The sequence below is a fragment of the Arvicanthis niloticus genome, chromosome 18 (assembly GCF_011762505.2).
Source record: "Arvicanthis niloticus isolate mArvNil1 chromosome 18, mArvNil1.pat.X, whole genome shotgun sequence".
NCBI lineage: Eukaryota > Metazoa > Chordata > Mammalia > Rodentia > Muridae > Arvicanthis > Arvicanthis niloticus.
In genome coordinates, this window is record NC_047675.1 from 12,897,693 (window position 1) to 12,924,518 (window position 26,826).

The 26,826-nt window shown below is 40.1% G+C and overlaps 2 protein-coding genes across 3 annotated transcripts in view; one reads left to right on the forward strand and one right to left on the reverse strand.

Moving 5' to 3' along the window:
- Vps35 (VPS35 retromer complex component) overlaps positions 1–14,391 on the reverse strand; it is a 35,959-nt gene extending 21,568 nt beyond the window's left edge. Inside the window, exons 1-5 of the mRNA XM_034522434.2 lie at positions 14,191–14,391; positions 9,615–9,713; positions 4,874–4,970; positions 2,268–2,391; positions 898–1,080 (exon numbers count right to left, since the gene is read on the reverse strand). Of these exons, the coding sequence (XP_034378325.1) occupies positions 898–1,080; positions 2,268–2,391; positions 4,874–4,970; positions 9,615–9,713; positions 14,191–14,193 (506 nt within the window). The 5' untranslated portion in view covers positions 14,194–14,391. The remainder of the gene's footprint in view (positions 1–897; positions 1,081–2,267; positions 2,392–4,873; positions 4,971–9,614; positions 9,714–14,190) is intronic.
- An 89-nt stretch (positions 14,392–14,480) lies between these two features.
- On the forward strand, positions 14,481–22,245 carry Orc6 (origin recognition complex subunit 6). 2 transcript variants are annotated; one of them, XM_034522435.2, is made up of 7 exons: positions 14,481–14,729; positions 15,653–15,782; positions 17,000–17,163; positions 17,570–17,659; positions 19,249–19,361; positions 20,296–20,397; positions 21,789–22,245. In XM_034522435.2, the coding sequence occupies exons 1-7, from the start codon at positions 14,665–14,667 to the stop codon at positions 21,908–21,910; spliced, it is 786 nt and encodes a 261-aa protein (XP_034378326.1). In that variant the 5' UTR covers positions 14,481–14,664; the 3' UTR covers positions 21,911–22,245. The 2 variants fall into 2 exon arrangements, with proteins under 2 accessions (XP_034378326.1, XP_076771663.1); XM_076915548.1 differs by having other exon boundaries at positions 14,538–14,729; positions 20,299–20,397; positions 21,789–22,051.
- Positions 22,246–26,826: the final 4,581 nt, after the last annotated feature.

Sequence of the window (26,826 nt, forward strand, 5' to 3'; positions counted from 1 at the left end):
TACAGATAAAAAAACCTATTGATTTATTAGTGTTAGAAATTTAAAAAACAGATAAGCTTTAAATAAAAGGGTCAATTCTCCAATGATTGTAATTATAGAAATTATTAGTTCTTGAATCTAGGGACCCATCACATAAAAAGTTTACCACACCTAGCAGCAATCTGCCATTGCTGGGAGAAAAAGTTGTCATGGATTTTAATGCTAGAATGGAGGCCACAAAAGAAATAGAGGTCTCTATAAACTATTTTTAGTTTCTTCCCCCCAGTAGTTAACACCTTTAAAAGTCACACTTACAAAGATTATCTAATGTAATGGGAGCATGTTCTAAACTATATTAGATACCTGTTATCTCATTATTTAAGCATCTACATGCAGGCGAGCTAATGAAAATTCAAGGCCAGCCTAGGCTACAGTGAGTACCAGCCACTCAAGGCCACATAGCAAAATCCTGTCTTAAAACAAAATAGCCGGGCAGTGGTGGCGCACGCCTTTAATCCCAGTGCTTGGGAGGCAGAGGCAGGTGGATTTCTGTGTTCGAGGTCAGCCTGGTCTACAGAGTGAGTTCCAGGACAGCCAGAGATACACAAAGAAACTCTGTCTTAAAAAAAAAAAGAAAAAGAAAAAGAAAAAACAAAACAAAAAAATACTAAATTTTAAAAAGCAGATTCTAATATAAAGAATTTTTCTAAATATATAACTGAATATGAGTACATTTTATCTCATACCACACATACTGAATTATATATCTCAATGAAAGTCTACACACAAAATAGCACATGAATTTGAGCAGGAAAATGACTGACACCTATGTTCTTATTTCTGCATACTTTTCTACAACTGTAAGCCATTTTTCTATGGGGTTGGCGGAGCCACTACAACTAACCCAAGATTACTTACTCTGTTGGCTCTCCTTCATCAGGTAAAATGTTCCTAGTACACTGAAGAAGATAATTTCGAAGAAACAAACCCCTTAGCGGATGCTGCACACCACGGCACATTTCTACCAAATCTTTCAAAATATCTTTCCTGGATTGAGGAAATGACTTGACATATACAACTCCAACTGTGATCAAGAGATAACTAAAAGTAAAAAAATTCATTTGATTAGAGACAGAGTATGTAAAAACTTGACTGTACTCAAACACACTACACATATTAAATAAACAAGACAGAAACTATATTATCTTAAGCAGTATTCTTTAGGGGGAGAAAAATCACCTAACTTTTTAAATATAACTACAAAAAATATTTGAAAACAAATCACTGACTGATCCCAGTGGTCAGTCTCCTTACTCGTGAAGAATATGATCCAAGAATATGATCCAAGATACCTATCTGCTAACTGAAACTGCAGCTGGTATGTGCCATCATCTTCTCTTACACATACACATTTATAAGTTTATTAATTAGTCAAGGTGATCAACCACAATAACTAACACAACAGCTGTTACGGTGTGTTGTAACAAAAGGTAACATAAGCGAACGATGTCTCCCCTCTATCTTTCTATGCTATATTCACCATTCTTGCAATGATGTGCAATGATGCAATGACTATGAATGAGAATAAAGTAGGTGAGTGAACATGAGGTAGCATTAGGCTATCTCAGCAGCACAGCTATCCCAACAAGCAAGATGGCTACTAAGTGCCTAAAAGGGTAGAAGCATATACAGTATGCTCAACAAAAGGATGAGTCACACCCCCAGAAGAACCATAAAAAGTTTTATCAGGCTACTTAAAATAGTGCAGAAATTTAAACTTAATTACTTCTAGCATTTTTCTTTTAATATTCTTAGACTATGATGACTATGGTTGCTTATGGAAATTGCTACTGAATTTTTTTTCTTTTTGATGTTCTCATACACACACTCGCTCTTTCTTACTATGGAAGGCCCAGCTGACTTAGATGCTTGCTATGTAAACTAAGTTGCCCTTCAACTTGCAGCAATGTCTCTGCTGCTAAGCGCTGGGATTACAAGTATATGACACCATGCCTGCCTTTTAAATAAAGCCAATATTAGCTAGTCACAGTGCCTCATGCCTGTATTCTCAGCATTTGGGAGACTGAGCCAGGAGGATCATAAATTCAAAGCAATGAGATGCTGTCAAAAAAGAGGGGGTGATTTCTGAAAAGAAAAAAATATATAAGGCAAGAAATGCAAAGAAATGTTAACTAGCATTAACTTTGTTGTTGTTGTTGTTGTTGGATGAGACTTGACTGCAACACAAGGCCTAGAAAGTGTGGCTATAACAGACATTAATTACTTACAGCCTTGGAATAATGTTTCCAGCATACTGTACAAGTTCATAGAGATCAGCCACCTTTCTTCCTTTAGCAAATTCATCAGTCAGGTAGACCTCCAAGTAGTGCAGTTCATCAGAAATAGCCATATCTTTTAATTATGATTAAGGATTAAGAATAAAGGTAAATTAATTTTTTAAAAAAACAATAAAACAAAACCAAAAAAAATACCCCAAAAACAAACTTTGCGATTACTGTGGAATAATTAAAACTATTAGTCAGGGCTAGCGATATAGCTCAGTAGTGCCAGCATTTACGTCTCACAAGAAAAGCTTTGTCTTTGATTTCCATCACTGACAAAACAAAACAAAAATGCACACACTGTGGACTGCTGACATAGAGAGAGGTCCGTGGCTATAATACGAGGTACTCATGCGGCTATAGCTAGAGGACCACGAGTTCAAAACAAAACTCACTGATAAAGTACTTTACATTAGATGAATATTAAAAGGGAAGAGAAAATTTCATTGGCTTTTATGACTTTAAAATAAAGATCCACTGGGCTGTAGAGATGGTTCAGGAGAAAAAAAAAAAAAACCCACCTGCTGCTCTTACAGTGCATTTGGGTTCAGTTTCTAATACCCACATGATATAATAGTTCAGAACCATTCCTATCTCCAGTTTCAGGGCATCTGATAATCTCTTTTGACTACCCTGGGCACCAGCTACATACACACATGCAATGCCAACAGCCATATACATAAAAATAATTTAATTTTTTTCAAGCTAGTATAGTAGCACATGTCTGAAACCAGCACTCAGGCAGAAGAACAGTAAGTTCAAAGCCAGCCTGAGATATACCATAATACATTGTATTATCAAAAAAAAAAAAAAAAAAAAAAAAAGACCCAACCAACCAACCAACCAACCACTTCCCAGATACTTGGGAGGTGGAAGAAGAGGATCAGCTGAACCCCAGAGCTCATCATCTTAAAGGGGAACTGAGGGGCAATGGCAGGCATGGTGGCATGCACCTGTAATCCCAGCACACAAGAGACAGATGCAGGAGGATCACTGTGAGTTAAGAGGCCAGGGAAGGCTATACAACAAGATCTTACCTCAAAAACAACAAGAAGAAAAACCTAGAAAACAAATGCCACTAATGGCTTCAATTTTTTTCAAAAATTAAGAGCAATCTATTTTGAGAAACTTAAGCATATGGGTATGGATTTAGTTAAATTGGCACATTGCCTGTCTAAGATTAAGGTCAATAGCCAACACTGCCGAAAGAAAGAAAGAAAGAAAGAAAGAAAGAAAGAAAGAAAGAAAGAAAGAGGAAGAGGAGGGGGAGGAAGGAGAGAGGAAGGAGAAAGAAAGAAAGAGAGAAAGAAAGAGAGAGAGAGAGAGAGAGAGAGAGAGAGAGAGAGGGAGGGAGGGAGGGAAGGAGGAAGGGAGGGAGGGAGGGAGAAAGAGGAGGGGGAAGAAGGAGAGAGGAAGGAGAAAGAAAGAAAGAAAGAAAGAAAGAAAGAAAGAAAGAAAGAAAGAAAGAAAGAAAGAGGGAGGGAGGGAGGGAGGGAGGGAGGGGGGAAGGAAAGGAAGGAAGGAAGGGAGGAAGGGAGAGAGAGAGAGAGAGAGAGAGAGAGAGAGAGAGAGAAAGAGAAAAGGGTAAGGGGAGGTTTCTTCTTGGAAACAAGGAGGCACTGTTCTCATTTAGAATCTGCGTGGAGAAGGACTATTTTGTCTAAAAAATAATAGAACTGACTCCACACATTTTCAACAAAGAACAAAAACCAGGCATGATGGTTCACCCTATAACTCAGCATTTAGGAGGCTGAAGCAGGAGGGCTGCTGTGAGTTTGAGGTTACCCCGGGCTAAGAAATAAGCATCCATTTCAGAGGAGGGGGAGAAAAAAGAGCACTACCTGCTTTTCCAAAGGACCTGGGCTCAAATTCCAGTATAGTGGTTTGCAACCATCTGTGACTACAGCTCTGGGGGATCCAATGCCTTCTTCTGGCCTCTGCAATCACTAGTCATGAGTGTGGCCCAGATACATACACACATGCAGATAAAACACTCATAGATATAAAGTAAAATAAATAAATCTAAAAAAAATTTTAAACTATAGAGTATAAATAAAGGCCTTAAAGGCCCTCCCACTCTCAAGAGTTCTTCTCTCACTTTTTTCTTTTTCTTTTTTTTTTTTTTTTTTTTTTTTTTTTTGGTTTTTCGAGACAGGGTTTCTTTGTGTAGCCCTGGCTGTCCTGGAACTCACTTTGTAGACCAGGCTGGCCTTGAACTCAGAAATCTGCCTGCCTCTGCCTCCAAGTGCTGGGATTAAAGGCATGCACCACCACTGCCCAGCTTCTCTCACTTTTCTTAATAAATCTGTATTGGTTCTGCTTTAAATACAAATCCAGCAGCAAGAACAAAATTGGTCTTATCAAGAAATAAATATGATAAGCCAAGAGGCAGGTGGATCTATGTGCATTCCAGGACAGACTGGTCTGCAGAGAGTTCTACGAAAAGCTACATAGAAGAAAACAAAAACAAAAACAAAAAAGAAAAAAAAGAAAAAAAAACCAACAATAAATAAAATGGCCCAAGTGTTTATCCTTCAACAGACAAAGGATACAAAGTTCATAGTAACTCTTTGGTGATAACATTGAAGTCCGGAGCTCTCCAAGCATGTTAGAAGCATGTTTCAAAGCATCCATCAGCTTGTTTTTGTCCTACAGAAATACCAAAAAAATTGATGAGAATGCTTAACTTAACTAAACATTTATCTTGGTTCTATTTAGCCAAAAATCTGTTACATAGTTCTAAGAATCTACAGCACTTATTTTAGTCACATAAAAGTCAACTTCACAAGTTTCTCTTTATTGAAAATCTTAAAAAAAAAAAAAAAAAAAAAAAAGCCTACCTCCTCACCAGGGCTTTAAATAAAGCTTGCAAGGCTTCCATAACTAAGATAGCATGTTTCATTGAGTAACTTCAAACTTTTCAACCTCTATAAACAAGGAAACTACTTCCAAAAGTCCACATTTGACCTGCAGTCAAGAAAGTAGGCATGCTAATGCAAGATAACTATCTTAACAATGGCTTTGTCCCGAACTTCAGGCTCTTTGCAGCTTGTGCAGTAATTATCCATGTAAGTCTTTCCTCGTGTTCTTCAAGGTTTCATAACCACCATATGCACCACTTCACTCATAGAGATAGAATTGAGACACAGTAAGAAACATTTCTCATGCTCAGAAAGAGAAACAAACAAGAGAAAACCCATTTTCTATTATATGACATTTACTTTTCTTTCCAATTTCATTGATAAGAAAATCAAAACAATAAGGCAAAAGAGAATATTAAACTTCAGAAAATGTTAAGAAAATGGACTAAGGAGATGGCTCATGAGTAAAGTGCTTCCTGTGTATGGGTCTGAATGTGAATCCCCACCACCCAGGTCAAACAACTGGGCACTGCAGCACACATCTGTCATCCAAGCACTAAGGAGGAAGACAGCAGATCCCTGGGGCTCACAGGTAGTCTAGCCTATTCAGTGGACTCAAGAGATTAGAGATGCCATCTCAGAAATAAGATGGAAAGAGAGGTAAGGAAGGACCACTGGTGTTTAGGACCCTGCTATTGTCACTCACACTCCAAGATCAGGGAGGAAAATCAGAAGTTAAGAGACCCTGCAGCTGTCACTATTGAAGCCAAGTAGTAGGCAAAGACTTAGGAACTCACTGCCAGTCATGATTTAAGGTCACAGAAGGCACCAAGACGTAGTTTCCCATTACTGGTTGCATTCTGAGATCAGAAAATGTATGGAGGCTTGGGAACCACTGCCAGTGGCACTCTGAGGTCAAGGAGGGAACAAGGGGCTAGAAAGATGGTTCAGAAGTTAAGAGCACTTGCTGCTCTTCCAGAGGACCCAGGTTCAATTCCCAGTGCCTACATGGCAGCTCATAGATATCTGTAACTCCAGTCCTAGGTGATCTGACAACCTCTTCTGGCCTCTAAGGGTTCCAAGTACACATACCACTGAGATACACATGTAGGAAAAATATTCACACATACAAAATATAATAAGACATGGACAGGCCCTAGAACTTTAGCCCCGACACCAGGTAACGGAGTAAGGTCAAGGAACTTGTTGAGACTCTTGCCAAAGCTGGTCTCCACTTAGTTCTATTTTACTTCTGATGAGTGGATAAAGAAAACATGGCACATATAAGCACAACTGACTTTTACTTGGCTGTAAAGAAAGATGAAGTTTACAGGTAAATAGATGGGACTGGAAAAAAATAAATCATGCTGAATAAGGTAACAAATATCCAGAAAGACAAAAACATTGCCATGTTCTTTCTCATATGTGCATCTTTGCTTTCAATCTTTGTATGCATTAAACTAGGAATACCTGTAGAGACTAAGAAACTAGAAAGGGGCTTTAGGGTAGTAGTGGGGTACTGAGGAGGCGGAAGGTAGAAAGGCCTTAAGGAAAAGGGTACAGGAGAACAAAGTGGTATGGAAGTGGGAAAAGAGTGAGAGGGGTAGGAAAGATTTACATAAGGAAAGGGATGAGACAAGAGGGAAGGGTGGAGGAGAAAGTAGGATAGCTAACACTAAGGATGTATGAAGAAGCTATATGGTAACTCATTACTTCAAGCTTACTTAAGAATATGTAATTCCTATAGTTTAACTGAGGTACCCTACACAGGGAGATAATAGTCCTTTCAGAAACCATAGGTTACTAAACAAAAAGTCTTAAGCCAGGTATAGGATATCTCTCTATGAGTGTTGGTCAACAAGGTCCCAGAAGCCCCCCAAACAATACAGGCTATTGCTACTACTCATGTTTTCCCCACCAGAACTTGATGATAGGATCCTAGTGCTGAAAAGAGCACATACTCCAGTTGCAGTACTTGGGAAAATCAAACTATTAACTTGTAGGGCACTGAGCTGAGAGGCAACCAGGTGTCTGGTTGAACGAGCTTCGAACCCCGGGGACCCTTCAGGGACGGTAGGCCGTTCAGCTCTGTTCCTGGCCCCCTGGCTCTCTCAGCTTCCGCCCTTCACAGCTTCACAGCCCCTCCCTCTGAGGTTGAGAGGTCTACGACCATTGGGTCACGTAGGAATGGTGCCCTAGGCTCTCCTCACATGCATATGAGGCATCCCCAAAACCTCAGACTAAGCCAATGAGGTTACCTGCTGCTAAAACCTTCACCCACCCCAAACTGTATATATTGAGCTTAATTGAGAAGTAAAGCGCACACAAGAACCATCCAGGTGTCCGAGACCTTCCATCGTTGACCCACCCCGCCCTTCCCTGCTACCTAGCCGACACCTCCCTGGCTTAACAAAGAGCTGTAACGCTTGGCATCCCGCTGGCTCTCCTCAGAGCCTGCCTGGACTGCCCGGGCTGCCTCCTTGTCAGCTAGTCGGCTCCTTATTGGCCTAGCTGAGCCTGGACCGGCTCAGCGGGGAGAAGCAGGGGCGACACCTGGAGGAGACTGGTCAGTGATGGAAGGCAGGGGAAGGCAATCTCCCCTCCCTGCTCGTGCCCTGCCCCCAGCCAGGAGACTGTCGTGGGACACCCTCCAGGACCCGGGTCCTACATTAACTGATCAAAAAGCTTCCTCTCAAAGGGCTAATAATGCCAGAAGGTATGACACTACAGGAAGAAAGTCATCAATATCCAGATGGGAATCACTGATGGTACAATAATAATCGGCCTGGCAATTTGTGTCCATTGGTACAATAGTCATTGTTATAGAAGTAACCAAACACTTCTTAATTGGATTTAAGGCCCTCTTCACAGTACTATAAACCTCAACAACTCATGACTGGAGCTGTTAAAAGTATTTGTTGCTCTTGTACCAGACCTGGGTTCAACTCCCAGCACCTACATGGTAGCTCACAACCATCCATTAACTCTAGTTTCAGTGCATCACCTTCACCAGCACCAGGTATACATAGGTACATATATACATGCAGGCAGTTAACACTCATACACATAAAATAGTAAGTCTAAAAAATAAATAATCAAGGTGAAAGGGCCAAGGCTCTTGGGGAAACCTACTACTACTGTTTTGCAAAACAGTAACAAACTGCCTTCTACATGCTTATAATTACAATTACAGATTAGTACAGCTCTCTACCTTCATCAGTGACACTTGTTTTAAAGGTAGAGGGAGGCTAATACAGAGACTCACAACTGGCCAATGTGCCTATAGAGTGCTTCACCCTGTCCCCTAGGATCATGGACTGTCTCAGAAGAGGGTGAAAAGAATGTAGGAGCCAGAAGTTGGGAAGGAATGCTGTGAAATGTCTTCTGAACCTGATATGGCCACTGCACTCTCTGCAGCTATGGATAGCTGTACAGTATTGAAACTGTCACTGTTTGACCCTGTATGGGGGAAGAGCTCATAAGGTTCCATTGCTCACTGAGGGACTACAGGCTTTTAATGGGTCCTGGGAGAGAGTATGCCATAGCTGCTTGTGTTCTGGGACATAACCCCTCATTCATACTCAATATATATACATATGAAATTGAAATTGTTAATGAGATCAAGAGCAACTGAAAGAAAACATCCGATATTAATCAACCCCTAGACTCCATCCATACACATGCACAAACACACACACACATATACCATATACATACATGGAAAATGTAAGACACTTTACAAAGTACCATCATTACTTCAGCAACTTAAAGTGTCTTCCTATTTGGTTCAATTCTTTAAACTTTAACACACAGAATATAACAGAATATAATATAGTACTTATGAAGATTATTCCAACCTTTAGACTATAAAAACATATAAACAAGTATATACGTAATTTTTGTTTTTGTGTTTTAAGGGTCTCACCACATAAACCAGAGCTGGCTTCAAGTTCATGGTCCTCTTACTTTTGCCTCCAGAGGTATTGACCATATGTATCTTTAAGTATAGTTTTAAAGCTAGTTCCTATAATAAAAGTGCATATTCAAAAGTTCTCAGAATATTCAGGTGAAATAAACTTAGCTGAATTCAAATTGAGGCATTCAAATCCATTTGTTCATTAAGTATTTACTGAACATCTATTCTATATTAAGTTCTCCTCGGGTCTAAGGTATAAACCACACAGGCTCAGATACTTAAATTAGATGCTAATATGCCAATGTATAACTGAAGTCACTGAACAGACACAAAATTAGGAGGAAGCAGGGCTCTTTGTCCATAAGTATCTACAGCGCTAACCACAGATGAAGTTGAGACAGTTGCTGGTGGTGACTAGACTGACTAAAAGCAGAGATGCTACATAATTTTACAACTGGTGGTGCTTGCTTAGGAATTTACAGTATACAACTGTATCTTTCACATTTTCATTCTTACCAGGCATCTTTTCATCTGGAATGATTGAACCTTCACAGCCTGGATGGCTTCATCCAAGAGTTTTTCCTGCTCATCCTGGGGTGACTGCTGTGTTGTAGGCTAAAATGAAGATTTTAAAAATACTTTCATTAGTGGCTCATAAGCACTTTCTCCTGTCAAAAAGAATTTTTTTTTTAATTTCCGTAGTTTTAGTGATAGTCCTTTTCCAAAGCTTTCACATAAGGCTCATTCTAGCTTCGTATCTCAAACGAATTTATCAATTTTTGACTGATTCAAAAATTCTGGCCTCAGTCCAGCATGCCTTTAATTCCAGCACGTGGGAGATGGAAGTAGGCACATTTCTTTAAGTTCAAGGCCAGCCTGGTCTACATAATGAATACCAGAACAGCAAGAACTTCCTAGTGAGACCCTGTCTAAAAATTACCAAAAAATAAAAAGTATCTGGCATCAAAGAAACCTGTGGTGGTAGTTTATAGTTACGTTCTGCTAATATGCTGTACATCCAATTGGAACATAGCTGTAAAGCCAAACTTTTTCTTATAATAATTATAGTATAAATTCAAATTTTTAAGAACTTCTCTCTCCCTCTCAACTACATTCACCTACATTTTGGTCTACTTTACAGCAAAAAAATTAATTTATAAAAACACAGCCCCCTCCATTGCAACAAAACCTAAACAACTTGGAAATAAAACAGCTAGAATTGTTAATGACTTATAACAGAAAAAAGTAAAGATAGTTTCCTCAAATACCTACTATTTTAAATACACAGATAAACAGCTAAAAACAAAGTAAATCTACTCTTCTATGCCATCAGCAGAACTCTGCTTATAAAATGAACTCATTCTCCTTGTCAAGGAAAATTAACCCATATTTCATGTTAAATAACACCATGTTAACATTACTACTACAGCATGCCTAACAATGTAATTATAAATAATCATGTGTTGGAGATCCAGTATACACAATGTGTACTTCATAAATGTTCACTTCACAGACAGGCTGATTCTAGACCTTTCTGAACATATATTTGATTAAAAGGAAAACTAACCAGCAAATTAATGGATAAGCAGTATATACACACAACAGACTGTTGTTAAAGCCATAAAAAGCTCTCTAGTATTAAAACACTCATATTATAAAAATAAACCTAAAAACATTACACAAAATGAAAGAAGTCTGACACAAATGCATGCTGAAAGACTCCATTTATATGAAATGTCTTAAACAGATAAATCATCCACAGATTTACTAATTTAGAAAAGGAATGGTGGGCAAACCACTGATTAATGACTAAAGAATTTTCTTTTGAGGTAATGAAAATATTTTGGAACAAAAGGTAATGTATCAAAACCCACTGGCCTGTTCATTTTACATAAATTTCATTAAAAAAAATTTAAGACTAACTAGAGGAAAAGTACCTCTCTACATAAGGATATCTAAGACAATTAAAATATTTCACTATGATTAAACAACAACAGCAACCCACTTCTGAAATACAATGGTTCATAAAAATTAAAAGCTTTGTCTTGGCTTCACTTTAGATAAAGAAAAAAAGTGAGTAACAAGTGATGCCATGTGCTTCCCTGTGCTGTTTTGCTAATAATCTAGGAAGATGAGTTTTCCCACAACTATTTCTTTTCAAAAATAATAAAGGACTGAAGGAATAGCCCAGTAATTAAGAGCACTCAGTGCTCCTGCAGAAGACCTGAGCTCAATTCTTAGCACCCACACAGTGGGTGGGTCAAACCCAACCATAACTTCAGCTCCAGAGAATCCAACACCACTGGCCTCCACAGGAACCTGCATTCACAGGCCCATACAAATGAACACATACACATAATTAAAAATTTTTTAATGAAAATGCATATTTTAAGTGTAAATAAATTTAAAAAACAAGTATCTTTAAAGAAACGTTAGTTTATATAGGAGAAATATTAGCATACACCTCTAATGTCCCTCAGCTAAGCAATTCTACCTTTTTCTCTAAGTATTATTAATGTAAGTACCTTATATACATAGAATTACACAGCATTTTTCCTTTTGTGTCTGGCATTTTTAGGGTTATGTCCAAGGTTCATCTGTATAAAAGTGTTAGTCAGAATTTCTCTCTTTTTAAAGACTGTGTAATAGTCCAGTGTCTGTGTTTGTATATACATGTATATATACATATACCCAGCTACAGCACCAGCTCAGAAGCTCGGACGCTCCTCACTGTCCTAACTCCGCACAGACCCAGTACTCCAACTCTCAGAGCGAAGGTGGCCATACATATATATGTATATACACATTTACTGATTCACTTGATATAGACATATAGATTGTTTCCAGCTCTGGCTACTGTGTGCAAATAAACTATAAAATGAGCTATAAGCAATCACAGATTTTTGGTATAGACTAGAAAAATAAAATAGCACACAAAGTTCTGAATGTGCATAGTACTTAGTAATGAACTCTCCATAAACGTTAGTTATTACTATATCCGGTTTGAGAGCATTTACCTCTACTGGTTGTAGGAACCTGTTTGTTGGTTAATTTTCCCACTTATAAGCTACATATGTAATATGACAATACAACATAAATTAGAAAATAAACAGAATCATCAGTGTTGCTGAATATGGTATTTAAACCTGATGCGAAAGCACAAATTAATACTTCAAGAAAAACCGAGGATAAGAAGAAAACAAGAACTTTAAAATAATTTGGGCTGGGGAGTTTGTGTCTAGCAGGCTGAAGGCTTTGGGTTCAATCCCCAAGACTGCAAAAAGAAAACGTAAACAGTTTGGATCCCATACACACACTAACTTAGCAATAACCCAGAAATCCTATGATGGAGCATACCATGAACATTAAATAGCAAAATTCTTTCTTCTCTTTATGGAGAATTTCTGCCCATTCTCCTCAGAATCTGTTTGCATCACCTCCAAAGTCTTTTCCAAGCTCCTGACACAACTGTTCCCCACCACAAACCCAAATAACTGTACAGCAGTATGTTTCAAAAGCACACCTCCACCATTTATTTCTACCCAGTGTCTAGAACATTCTATAAAATTGAAAGTACACCAGATGTTTGATTAGTTGAACTGGACTCTGGATTTTTAGGAGTACAGTAACCAATGAGATCAACAGTTACTTCCAGATGCAAAAGTGAGACTTAAGGCTGACTACCTACCTCAAATCTAACAACTACCTATGACAGAACCGATACTGAGGTTCCGTTTTCCAATAAAATTTACAGGATAAACTGTGCACCTATCTGGTTCACCCAGCACATAAATAAGTTTAAAGTGTATCTTCAAATGCTTTGTATTATAAAACAATATGTCAACCAGTATGTGTCAAAAAACAAATTCTAAAATTAAACTTCACACAAGTCATGTGCCAAATCCCAACTGTGCAAGTTCTGAGGGGAACAAAAAAACCATCTTGCATGGCTATATATTAAAGTAGTATACATCAAAGACTTATCAAATTATTCCAACAAAAGCTCAGAACTCATCCAGCTGGAACCAAAGATGACCATAAATACCAAGCTGATCAGAGTCTAGTAAGATCATCTCAAACCTCCACGCAAGGAAAAAAAAAAATCAATAACAAAAAGATTTAATGCTGTTTTCTCCTATTAACACACTTAAAGTGAAGTATGTGCAGTGGCACATAGAATCATGAATACAAAGAATGAATACTGACATCATTAAAACGGTCAACCAGCACACCAATATCCAAAACCACTATCTGTTCAATGCATGTTACAGCAAATGCTAGTATGATGTAAGTGACAACTTGCCCTGTAGAAAATACAGGTTTCGAATTCTGAGGAAGTTCCTGTTTACAAGGCCACAAAGCGCCCCGACATGCTGCTATCATCGCGGAGAAACCTCTGAATGACTGCTTCCAGCAAGTGAGCTAGAATCGTCAGTGAACAAATGCGAAAGGAAGGCCTGTCTCCTATGTGATGGTTGGGTTCAGGGAAAGAAAAGCACGCGTTTCACCTTCGGGAAACTCACGTGAGCAGGTCCCGAGAATTCGCTGACAGACGCTGCAGGATGAAGGGGGCTATGCGGCCACGGAAGGCCGGGGAACCACTGCGGCCCCACGGGAAGATACTTGCAGCAGGGAAAAGGCGTGGGGCCCCGAGCACAGCTGAGCACAAAGGTGGAAATGCACCAAGCGGGCGCGACCCAGCTACAGCGCCAGCCCAGAAGCTCGGACGCCGCTCACGGTCCCAACTCCGCACAGACCCGGGACTCCCGACTCCCAGAGCGAAGGTGGCCATGCCACACGAGAGGCTGACGCCGGCCTCCACCGACACCCAGAACCTGCAGCCCGAGACACCCCTAAGGGATGCTCCCTGGTCTCGGGGCAAAGACCAAATCCGGCGCCACCGCCCACCGCAACCCACCGCAGCCCACCGCGGCCTTCCTCAGCCCGTGCCCTATCCCGCAGGCCCAGCCTGGACAGGACCGGCCTCCGTCGAAATGCAGGGCCCCTACTCCGCCCGCAAGGCTCCTGTCCGTGGGAGGGATGCGTGGACTGTGACCCGAGCAACCCAGGACCACCGCTTTCCCTCACTCACCATGGCGACTACGGGGACCCACAAGCAGCAGCGCCTACTCCGCCGGAGCCGCCCGCCGTCAGGTGACTGAGCCTTCCGAGCCCCGCCCTCTCTAGCCCCGCCCTTGACCGGTAGCGGCTTTTTGATTGGTCCGGTTAAAGTCTCGCGAGGTTTGGGGAGAAAAGGCAGATGTCGGTGTGTAGTGGACTAGGCGAGGCGAGAATAGTACAGCGCAGCAGTGAGCGATGGACAGCTGGAAGGGAAGCCTCAGTTAAGAGGATCCTCGGCAGAGAAAGGGCAGCTATAGAACCTTGTGCGCGTCCACTTCGCCTGAGCCGGCGCATCATCGTCTGCACATGCGTAGAAGCAAGACCAGGATTGGTTTGTGGGACGGTCGCAACTTCTTGTCGCAACCAATCTGGACGCGCCGGGGGTGGGTCTTAACCCTCTGACAGTCTGCGCGCGCATTTCTTTCGGCGCGCTTTTCTTCCAGCCATGGAGTCGGAGCTGGTACGACGCCTCGCCCCGCGCCTCGGCCTTGCAGAACCGAGTGTACTGAGGTGAGTGTGGCCGTGCGTGCGGGGAGACGTCCCTGACTGGGCCTCTGGGTCCTCCCAGGTTAGCGCCGGAGGGCACTGGCGATAAGGGAATGACCGACCGCACACTGGTCTGAGCGAGACTCGGGCCCAACATCAAGAAAAACTTTGTTGTTGGCTTGTAGAAGATGGTTTGAGAGGACGTTTGTAGTCGTCCTTGGAGCCCTCTAGCTCTGGGACGCACCGCGGTTGGAAAAGTCGGGGAGGACCCCTTGTCATTCCCTCGGGTTCGATAATCTGTTTACAGGGATGAGCCAGGCATGCGGGGCAGACCCTGAAGAAATCACTAGAATATGGTACAGGATGACGAGCTGAGTGATGAGCAGGGCGTAAGAATTCAAGAAAAGGCGCAGTGGCTTTGGGGGCTGACTTATTAGATAGTGCCACGCACGAGAAAAATATAGCAAAAGTGGCCCAAACAGCTTCGGTTGTCCAAAGCCCTTGAGATTGGGAGGATCATTGTAGGATCTGTCTTAGGAAGCAAAGGTACAGCAGGCAAGTGTGTAGAAAGTTCATAGGCCCATTCCCAGGGCTACAGGCCAGGAACAGGATGGGACCCAGAACTGTTCTCAAAAGTGAGAGTCAACCAGTCATTGAGAGAAAGAAAGAGAATTTGATTTACTCTAATCTGCCTGCTCCAACTCTTTATACTTGTTGAAGTAGTGTTAGAAGGAAAGAGGTCGTTTGGGGAGACCTGAATTTTTTTTTTTTTTTTTTTTTTTTTTTTTTTTTGAAAGCACTAAGTCTGGAGTCATTTTGGTTCTATCTGAAGAACTTCCCCCTCTCCAAAGGATGTGCATTCTGGGCCCCAAATGAATTCAGTTCTTTGCCTAAGTGCTGGCAAAGTTCTAGAACAGTTTTAGTGACCATATTGCCTTTATCACCAGGAAAGCAGAGGAATACCTGCGGCTGTCTAAGGTGAAATGTGTCAGCCTGTCTGCACATAGCTCAGAAACCAGCAATGCTGTTATATGCCTGGACCTCGCGGCCTCCTGGAGGAAGTGCCCCTTGGATAGAGTAAGTTGGCTCCATAGGACATCTGAACGAGCTGATGTGACACTGGAGCATCTTTGTTTCATTTTAATCTTCTTGGTGTCTGCTCTGTTTCCTTTCATGGTGCTCTGATAAATTACCCTGATAAATGCAGTTCGCAGGAGAGAGTTTGTTAATCAAGTTCAAGGGTGCACAGAACCTGAAAAATCTACATGACATTTCCAGTCAGGAAGCAGAAATCGATGAGTCTTTGTATCCAGTTCAGTTTCTCCCTTTTTTGTACATGCAGGAACCCATTGCAGGAGACCATGCCCCCCACAGAGGGCTTCCACCTCCCATAGGCATGCCCAGAGGCCCTTCTTCCAAGTGATTCTAGATCTCATCAAATCAGCAGTTGAGATTAACTCTCACAGTTGGACCAGGCCCTTGTCAAAATCCTTAATGTTTTAAAATTACAGTCAGAAAGAGTTACGTGTAGAAACCAAATGCCTTTATTATTTACAAGATCCATGTGCTGCCAGTTTGTTCATCCATCAAATAAAGATAAAAAAATTGTCTTTTACTGGATTATTATTCTGACTAAAGAAGATATCTATTTTCTTTATGTAATAGATGTACATAGTACTTGTGTCATAATGGATATATTTATTTATTAAAGCTCTGTGAACTTCTCTGTTGCTATCTAACTCATCAGTCTCTTTCACCCTGACCTCAAGCATTGATATTCAGTCAGTGACTTAGTTTTGCAAATGCAACACTTTCCACCTGGGGATACCCTGCCGCGCGTTCCTTTCTGTCCTAACGTGACTGCTTTGTTGTATATCTTTTATAAAGCTCTCTGAGGTTCCCCAGATAGACCTGGTTCCCTACAATGGTGGCTATCCCGTTCTTCCCCCCTTTCTTCCAGATATACACCTTCCTCACCCTACACCCAATATTTTCCTTAATTTTCCTTAATTTGTCTTGTGCAGCTGAGACAAGCTATACTGTTTAATTATTTTTAAATTATTTGTAAGTATGCATGATTGTACCCTTCTATAATATGAATTCTTTAAGATAGCCTGCTTAGAGTGATTGATAAATTTTGGGTTAAAATTAGTATATAATTAATACCACAGACTGGAGATGTGGCTCAGCCATTAAAGGCTAGGCTCAAAACCAAAAACATAACTAATATACCTCTTAATAAGTAAGAAAAATAATACTGAATTTAAAATTTGTATGTGTGTTTCCTTTCAAAGGCATATTTAATTAAACTCTCTGGTTTGAACAAGAAGATGTATCAGAGCTGTCTTAAATCTTTTGAGTGTTTGCTGGGATTAAATTCAAATATTGGAATAAGAGACCTAGCTGTACAGTTCAGCTGTACAGAAGCAGTGAACTTGGCTGCAGAGATATTGGAAAGGTAGGTATAATTTTACAACTATCTATTCTGTGTATAAGTGTGTGCCTGCATGTTTGTATATGACCACATGTGTGCCTGGTACTCTCAGGTCAGTAGAGGGCATCAGGTCCTGTGGACTGGAGTTGTGAATGGGTGTAAGCTACTGTGTGGATGCTGGGAACTGAGCCCAGGTGGTCTGTAAGAGCAACAAGTGTTCTTAACTGCTGAACCATCTCTCCAGTTCCTAAATAAATACTAAAAAAAAGTTGTTAACAGTACAGTCAGCAAACAAATGCTAACAATACATCAGGACAATTCAAGTTGGAGACCAGGTTTTGTTTTGTTTTGTTAATTGTTTTATTGCATTTTCAGTCCCTTTAAAATATTTTCCTGATAAAATGATTTCACAAACATTGCTGTTTCCTAGCTATGAGTCGAGTCTTCCAGAAGCACAGCGAACAGACCTTGACTTGTCCAGGCCGCTGTTCACCACTGCTGCACTGCTTTCAGCATGCAAGTAAGAGTTCCTGGGCATTGTTCTATTGTGGTGGGTTGCTTGTTTGTTTGTTTCCTTGAGAGAGGTTTGCTGTGTAGAGCATGCTGGCCTGGAAGTCACCATGTATCATAAGCCAGCCTTAAACTCAAGATGATCTTCCTGCTTCAGACTCCCAAATGCTGAGATTTCAAACGTGTGTGACTCAACACCCAGCTAGTCTTAAGTGTTCTTTTACCATTGGGAAATGTTGCCAATATGTGAGCTTTTTATCTCCAAACAATACTTGTAATTTCATTTTCTTCAGCTCAGCACATTTTGCGCTATAACACTGTAACACTATGGTTTGGTGATGAGAATCTTGGGTTGGCTGATAATATAGCTGCCAACTTAGAACTAGTGTTGCAAGAAGTTTACTTGCCAAGTGGCAACCATGTCTGAAAACAAGGTATTCTCATTTCAGACCCTACTTTTAGTAAGTATAAGTTATAAATCTGTCAGGACAGTGATCATGTTTGATTTTCCAGGCATATTGCTTAAAAAGAACTGCCTACAACTGTTCATTTTAGTATAAAACATTTCTAAAATAAATTCTTACATTTAAATCATCAGAATACGTAGTTATTAGTATACATACTGAATTATTCCATGAAATACTAATTTTTTATATCTTTGAAGTAGTGTTATTTTACTTTCAAGAAAACTTTCTACAGAAAAATCATGTAGTCTGTTAAAGAATATATCTCGCTTTTCAGTCATTCTGTTGTATTTGGCGCTTTTATCAACATACCTAGAACTGATTGTCATTCATAGATAAAATTCTTTTAATTCAACAAAGGTATGTGTGTGTACAAAAAAAGGAAAGTAATTGATGTTTACCAGTTTTGGAACCATATTAAACTGAACACGAAGTGGTTGACTGTCTTGGGTGTGTGGTGTGTGTGTGTGTGTGTGTGTGTGTGTGTGTGTGTGTGTGTGTGTGTTTTGCCTGCATGCCTTTCAGTGTTCCATTTGTGTGCTGCCTGTGGAGGCAAAAAGAGGAGGGCATTGACTCCCCTAGAACTGGAGTTACAAGTGGTTGTGAACTACTATATGGGAGTTGGAATTGAACTCAGGCCCTCCTAAAGAGTAGCACAAACTCTTAACCACTGAGCCATCTCTCTAGCCCCAGTTGTTTTGTTTTGTTTTTTAATTGCTTGCTGTAGAGGAATATGAGCAGGATTTGAGCTTTAGGAGTGGGATAAAGAGATATGACACTGCTGTATAAATAGACACGTTCTCGGAGTGGGTTGAACACTTAAAAAGATACTGAGTCCGTTCTGCAAATTGGTAACATCTGAGAGGCATGAAACTCTATAACAGATGTCTTTATTTGCCCCATTTATGGCTGAGCAGATGCACTTTAGCTCTCAGTTTAATAAGAAGCTAAAGCACTTAAGAGAGCAAATTTGCAAGCTTCTAGCTAATGACATTTGGAAAAAAGGAAAATTTAGACGGCTAGAGAATTTTATTTAGTAAAGCGTGGGCAGAGGATAATAAGTTTGTAATCTATTTTACTTGCCCAGAAAACTGGTGATATTGAAAAAAAGCAAATTTATGAAATTGTTTTTTAGAATTCTAAAGATAAAGGTGGATAAAACCAAAATGATAACTACATCTGGTGTGAAAAAACCAATATTTGATCGGCTGTGTAACCAGTTAGAAAAGATTGGGCAGCAGATTAACAGTGAGTATTCTGTGGTTGAAAATGCTGATTTCATGAATCTTTTAGTGAGATAATTAACATATGTCTGTTCTGCGAATAAAGTGGGTTAGTACCTGTCTTAGTCGGGGTTTTTATTCCTGCACAAACCATCATGACCAAGAAGCAAGTTGGGGAGGAAAGGGTTTATTGAGCTTACAGTTCCACACTGCTCTTTGTCACCAAAGGAAGTCAGGACTGGAACTCTCAAGCAGGTCAGGAAGCAGGAGCTGATACAGAGGCCATGGAGGGATGTTACTGGCTTGTTTCCCCTAGTTTGCTCAGCTTGTTTTCTTAAAGAACCCAAGACTACCAGCCCAGGGATGGCACCATCCACAATGAGCCCTCCCCACCTTGATCACTATTTGAGAAAATGCCTTACAACTGGATCTCATGGAGGCATTTCCTCAAAGGAGGCTCCTTTCTCAGTGGTAATTCCAGCTTGTGTCAAATTGATACACAAAACCAGCTAGTACAGTACTTTTAAAAAATATGACTCTACAAATCTATGCCAAGAAAATAGATTCCTTAAGAAACATCAGTATCAGCTAGACATGGTGGTTTACACCTGTTATCCCAGCACATGGGAGGCAGAGGCAGGCAGATCTCTGTGTTCAAGCCAGCCTGGTCTACAGAGTGAGTTCCAGGTCAGCCAGGGCTACACTGTGAGACCCTGTCTCAAAAGAAAGAAGCTCCAGTGTTAAATGCCAGTATCTGTGTACTGGCTAGGATTGAAGTGATTCTCATGTCTAACAAAAGAAACAGCCAGAAGGAGAGGAGCAAGATTATCTGCCTTGCCTTCATCTGGTTTTGCTCCTCTGGGTACTGAGTTTCTGTCATCCAGCTGAGGACTTAGATGACCAAATATACAATTGAATAGAAAAATTAACCTTGAAAACACCTTTTCTTTTTCTAAAAGGAGACTCTGCAGATATAGCTAGTCCAGCACTGAAGAAAAAAAAGGCAGTGTTTAGTCCAGCACTGAAGAAAAAGAAGCCAGAGCTTGAACCACCAGCAAAAGGTAGGGCACACTAGCTGTCTTGGTGTTGAAATTGATGCAGTATGATTTATGCACTGAGCAATCCTGTGATGATCCCAACAGTTTACATGACAAGAGCTAGCACTTAGAGAAAAACCTGACCACTAGTTACTTGGTAAGACCTATTTTTCAAGCCAGACATGATTTACATACCTGTAATTATTTCTAAGTGCTTAGAAGATAGACACAAGAGAATTGCTGTAGATTGAAGGCCAGCTTGATCTACATAGTGAATTCCAGGCCAGCATGGGCTACAGGTGATACCATCTCATAGCAACAACAACAGAAATGTGAGTAAAAATGTACTTGAGGTGGCCAAAGAATATAAAAAGTTCTAATTTTTAGAAATATATCTGGTACAGCATGACATGTCTTTAATCCCAGCACTCAGAGGCAGAGCCAGGCTGATCTCTTGAGTTCTAGGCCAACCTGGTATACAAAGCATGTTCTAGACCAGTCAGAGCCATACAGTGAGAACTTGTCAAAAAAAACAAGTGTGAATGTTGGTAGCTAAACTACTGTGCCTGGGTTCATAATCTGCTTTACCCATATTAAATCTTTAGGCAAATTAAACAATTCTTTTTTTTTTTTTTTTTTTTTTTTTTTGGTTTTTCGAGACAGGGTTTCTCTGTGTAGCCCTGGAACTCACTCTGTAGACCAGGCTGACCTCGAACTCAGAAATCCGCCTGCCTCTGCCTCCCAAGTGCTGGGATTAAAGGCGTGTGCCACCACTGCCTGGCAAATTAAACAATTCAAGCTGAGACTGACTCATAAATTGGACAGCTTCAAACCCAAAATTGGCTCAGAGAACTCTACCCGAGGGTGAAGCGGCGAGTCCTAATAGAGTAAACCTAAGAGGAGCTAGAGGACACCCAGCGGAGTCACACTGCTCGCCTGCTGTATTTAAGGCTGACTAGTGTGAGGTCCCTGTTTGGATATCCAGAAAAGTGGCTTTTGTGATTGGCTGCTTTTTTTTTTCTCTAAAAATATATTTCCAAATTAAGTTCTAGTTACTTACATAGAAACTCTAGCTACAAAGACAATCCGATACTAATGGCTAATTGTTTAACACTATCTACTGGCTGTGTACATTTGAAAAGGTGACATAATTTCTAAGCTTCATTTTCCTAATCTGTAAAATATAACTAATGTTAGCACCTATGTCGTCATGTGATGGGATTCCTTGAAGCACACACTTGTTTGATGCCTTAGACTGCTTAGAGGATAGGAGAGAAAAGTGAGAGCTGCCCTGCTGCACTTCACTCTAGGGTCTTCCTCTCTTACCTTAATTGAAGTAAATGCTTTCCAATTTTTACTTTTAAGCCATTTATAAACTTAAGTTTAAAATTACATTTGCTCACTTTCCCTGACAGAAATAGAAGTAGAAACCCCACATAAACTACCGAAAGATGAAGATCTGACACAAGATTATGAAGAATGGAAAAGGAAGATTTTGGAAAATGCTGCCAAAGCTCAAACAGCCACAGCAGAGTGATTTCTGTTCCACTACAGTCCTGTGCTGCGCCCGAGAGGTGAAGAGTGTGGAGATCTTCTCTAACCCGTACACCAGGCATGCTGAGGGTGTCTCAGTATGAGAAGGCTCGTACCTCACATGGACACTGCACTCAGAGCTGTCCTCTCCGGTGGGGTGAAATTGGGACCATTTTGCTTCTATGTATTAAGTTTAAGGAAGTTTCCTGACTAAACCTAGAATGCAAATTTCAAGCTAAAAGACATCTCAGACATTTTATTTGTTTTAGTGGTTTTTTAATTTTATTTCACTAAATCAATGTTATATAACCTAAGTTAATAAATATTTATTTTTAAAGATTTTTTTTTAATGTGTATGAGTATTTTGCTTACATGTATGTCTGGTGCAGTAGAAACCAGAAGAGGATGTCAGATCCCTGAACCTAGAGTTACAGACAGTGTGTGCTGCCATGTGGGTGCTGGGATTAAACCCCAGTGCTCTTAACCACTGAACTATCTCTCAAGCCCAATAAATGTTATTTTTATATGCATTTGAGTAGCGATTGTCAGCTTTAAGGAATCTTTATTAGGCCAAAATCTGTATCTACTCAAATTAAGAAAAAGCCCATGTTCCTGTATACTGAGCCCTACTACCTAGAACACAGACTCAGTCAGACTTCCTGGGTTTAAGACCCTGTCTACTTTGCCACTTGAACAAATTAACTTCTGTTTGCTCCATCTAGAAAGTGGGAATTAAAAGATACTCCTTTGGCTATAGATGTGGCTCAGTTGCTAGGGTTACTGCCAAACATGAAGCCCTGGGTTTTGATTACCATCACACCATAAAACCAGGCATAGTACATCCCTGTTATCCCAGCACTTAGGAAGAGAAGCCAAAAGAATTGGAAGTTCAGAGCTATCCTTAGCTACATACTGAGTGGGATACATGAAACCCTGTCTCCAAAACAAACAAAGGAACGATCTCACCGCTACCTAGAACAGCTGGGAGGAGTGTCAGATCTAGTTCGTGAAAGCTATATAGTAAAACATCTGCTCTGAAGAAATAATGCAGAGGCCTGACTTAATGAATTACACATTAGCACGTATTATAAGACAATCCATGGAAGTTTATTTCTTAGCTATCCATACACAGAAAAATGTAACCTTAGTAAACCCTTTAACACTATGGAAGGGACTTTATAGATTTTCATACAATATATTCTGATCACTTTTGCCTTTTGTCTTCTAGATATTCCCCACCTTCCCACTCATCTAGCTCCATACCATCTTTCTATAGAAAACAGGCAAATAAAGTACAAACAAAAGGACAAGAAACAAAGACACATGCACATACACAAGGCCCATAAAAACACAAACTCAAGCCGGGCGGTGGTGGCGCACACCTTTAATCCCAGCACTTGGGAGGCAGAGGCAGGCAGATTTCTGAGTTTGAGGCCAACCTGGTCTACAGAGTGAGTTCCAGGACAGCCAGGGCTACACAGAGAAACCCTGTCTCACAGAGAAAAACCAAAAAACAACAACAAAACAAAAACAAACAAAAAAAAAACAAAAACAAAAAAAAAAAATCCCACTAATATACAAACAAAATTCCAGTAAGATAAAACGAACAAAGCAATGTGAGACAAAAAAAATGTACAAAAAACAACATGGAGTTTGATTTGTGTTGGCTATCTACTGCTGGGCGTGAGGACTGGCTTTAAGTGTGGTTTATATAAACCCAGTGACACACTATTGGAAAAAACTTAATTTTTTCTTTATGGTTATCAAATTGAAATGGTCCCTGTCAACACTGGGACCCCCATCTGCCTTGGACCTGTGCAGGCCCTGTGCATGCTGCCATGTCTCTGTGTTCTATGTCTATCAGTCTTGTATCTGTAAGACATTCTTTGTGCCATCCATCTCTGGCGCTTACAGTCTCTGCCTTTTTCGCATAGCTCCCCAAACCTTGCGGAGAGGAGTCCTATTTCGGACTGCACATTCCAAGGTCTCTGCACATTGTCCAGTTGTTGGGCTCTGCATTAGCTCCCCTCTACTGCAAGAGAAAGCTTCTCTGATGACAGCTGAGTGAAACACTGTGATCTATGGGTGTAACAATATCATTAGGAGTCATTTTATTGCTATTCCTTTAGCAAAACATTATTTATAGCTTTTCCCTTGGCCCAAGATCTGTCTGGCCTCAGATTCTTAGCCACTGGGGCAGTGTCAGGCCTGGGTTCCATCTCATAGAATGTGCCTTAAATCCAGTCGGATGGTGGTTGGTCACTCCCACAACAGTTGTGCCCCTATTGTACCATGCACATGGGTCTCCATTGTAGATCAAAGGGTTTATAGCTGGGTTGATATTTACCTTTCTCCTCTGGCCATGTGCAGAGTACTTTCCAGTATGTGAACATAATCAGTAAAGATGAAGACTCTAGTGGGCACCAGCTTGACTTCTACATAATGACATATGTAAGTGTTGTTTACATCAATAGGGCCTTACCATCAGTTTGTAATAGCATTGGCAATTGCCAAGTTATTTAAGGGTTTTCATGGGGCCTTTGACCAATAACTCAATTAGATGTAACTAATTCTTGGCACTACAGGTTTCACTTGGCAGCAGGTGTCTAGTTGGAGCATTGTCTTTCTCATTGTTTGATAACAACATTTAGATTTTATGTATATGTTTTAAGACACTTCTTCTATATTAAGTTTCCAGAGTAGAATCTTTCCTCAAAGGCTCATCTCTCCATAAGTATATATTATAATTTTCTCTCCTCCCTGCTAGTTCCTTACTCTATACCTAACCCCTGTGAGTATATGGATTGTAGCATGCCTATGAAAGGCTTAAAAGGGGGCTGGAGAGATGGCTCAACGGTTAAGGGCACTAACTGCTCTTCCAGAGGTCCTGAGTTCAATTCCCAGCAACCACATGGTGGCTCACAACCATCTGTAATGGGATCTGATGTCCTCTTCTGGTGTGTCTGAAGACAGCTACAGTGTACTCATATACATAAAATAAATAAATAAGTCTTTAAAAAAAAAAAAAAAGAAAAGAAAGGCTTAAAAACTAACATCTACATGTAAAAGAATACATGGGGGCAGTTGAGAGCACTGACTGCTCTTCCAGAGGTCCTGAGTTCAATTCCCAGCAATGACATGCTAGCTCACAACCATCTGTAATGGGATCTGATGCACTCTTCTGGTGTGTCACAGACAGGGTACTCATATACATAAAATAAATAAATCTTAAAAAAAATAAAGAAAAATACATACCACATTTGTTTTTTTTTCAGTCTGGTTACCTCATTAAGGATGATTTTTTTTTCCCCTAGATTCACCCATTTACCTGGGAATCTCTTGATTTTGGTTATTTCCTTTGAATAGCTGAATAATATTGCATTGTATAAGTGTGTCACATTTTCATTATCTGTTGCTGGGCATCTAGGCTGCTTTTAAATTTTGGCTATTATGAATCAAGCCTCAATGAACATGGATGAACAAGTATCTCTGTAGTGGGATGTAGAGTCCTTTGGTAGAGAGGTAGAACTGAATCTTGAGCTAGATCTATCCCCAGCTTCCTAAGGAACTGCCACACTGGTTTCCATAGTGGATGTACAAGTTTGCACTACCACCAGCAATGAATAAGTATTCCCCATACCCTGCATCCACGACAGAATGAGCTGTCATTTTTTTTTATTATTACTATTGCTTTTGGCCATTCTGACTGGTATAAGGTGAAATCTCAGAGCAGTTTTGACTTGCAATTATCTATGACTAAGGATGCTGAACATTTCTTTCAGTGTTTCTCAGCGATTTGTGTTTCATCTTCTGAGGAACTCTGTTTAATATCCCTTTTTTAGTTGAGTTATGTGTTTTCGTAATGTCCAATGATTATTTTTTTGGTTCTTTATATATTTTAGGTATTAACCCTCTTTTCCCATTTTGTAATCTGAACTGTTTGAATGATGGTGTCCATTGTCATATAGAAACTTGCATTCATTTATTAATTTTTGTTCTTAGTGTCTGTGCTATCAGTGTCCTGTTCAGAAACTCTTCCACATGTCAATGAGTTCAAGACTGTTCCACACTTTTCTTCCACCAGATTTGGAGTATCAGGCCTTATGCTGAGGTCATTGTTCATCTGGAGTTTAGTTTTATGCCTGGTAATAAATATGAATCTATTTGCATTCTTCTACATGCAGCCCAGGGACGTCTAGTTCCTTGGGGCAAGCTTGATCTTTGCCATCAGGATATCCAGTCTGACTAGCACCATTTGCTGAATATGCTTTTATTTTGTGTATATTTTTACTTCTTTGTCAAAACTCAGGTGCCCATAGGAGAGAGGGCTTATGTCTGGAATTTCAATTCTACTTCCTTGATCAGCATATCTGTTTTAATGCCAATAGCATGCTGGTTTTAATACTATATCTCTATGGTATGACTTGAAATTTGGAATGGTGATATCTCTAGCAATTCTTTTATTGTTCAGAATTGTTTTAATTATCTTGGGGTTTGGGGTTTTTTTTTTTATGAAGGTGAAAGCTGTCCTTTCAGTTTCTGTGAATAATTATGTTAGAATTTTGATAAAGATTGCATTAAATCTGGAGTTTGCTTTTAGTAGGATGGCCATTTTCACTATATTAATCCTTCCAATCCATGAGCATGGGAGATCTTCTCATTTTCTGAGATCTTGCTCAATCTCTTCACTATCTTAAAGTCTTAGCATATAAGTAAAATGACTTATTTGATATGTGATATATATATGATATATATGTGAGTGTGTGTGTGTGTGTTTCTTGTTTTCTTTGTTATTTGTTTCCTCTGTTTATTTGGGTTGTGCACTGTCCATATATTCTGATTTATATGTTTGTTTTATTTGCCTGTTTGTCTTCTAAAGAGAAGCTGTGGAGTTGGATGGGTAGAAAAGTAGGGAGGATC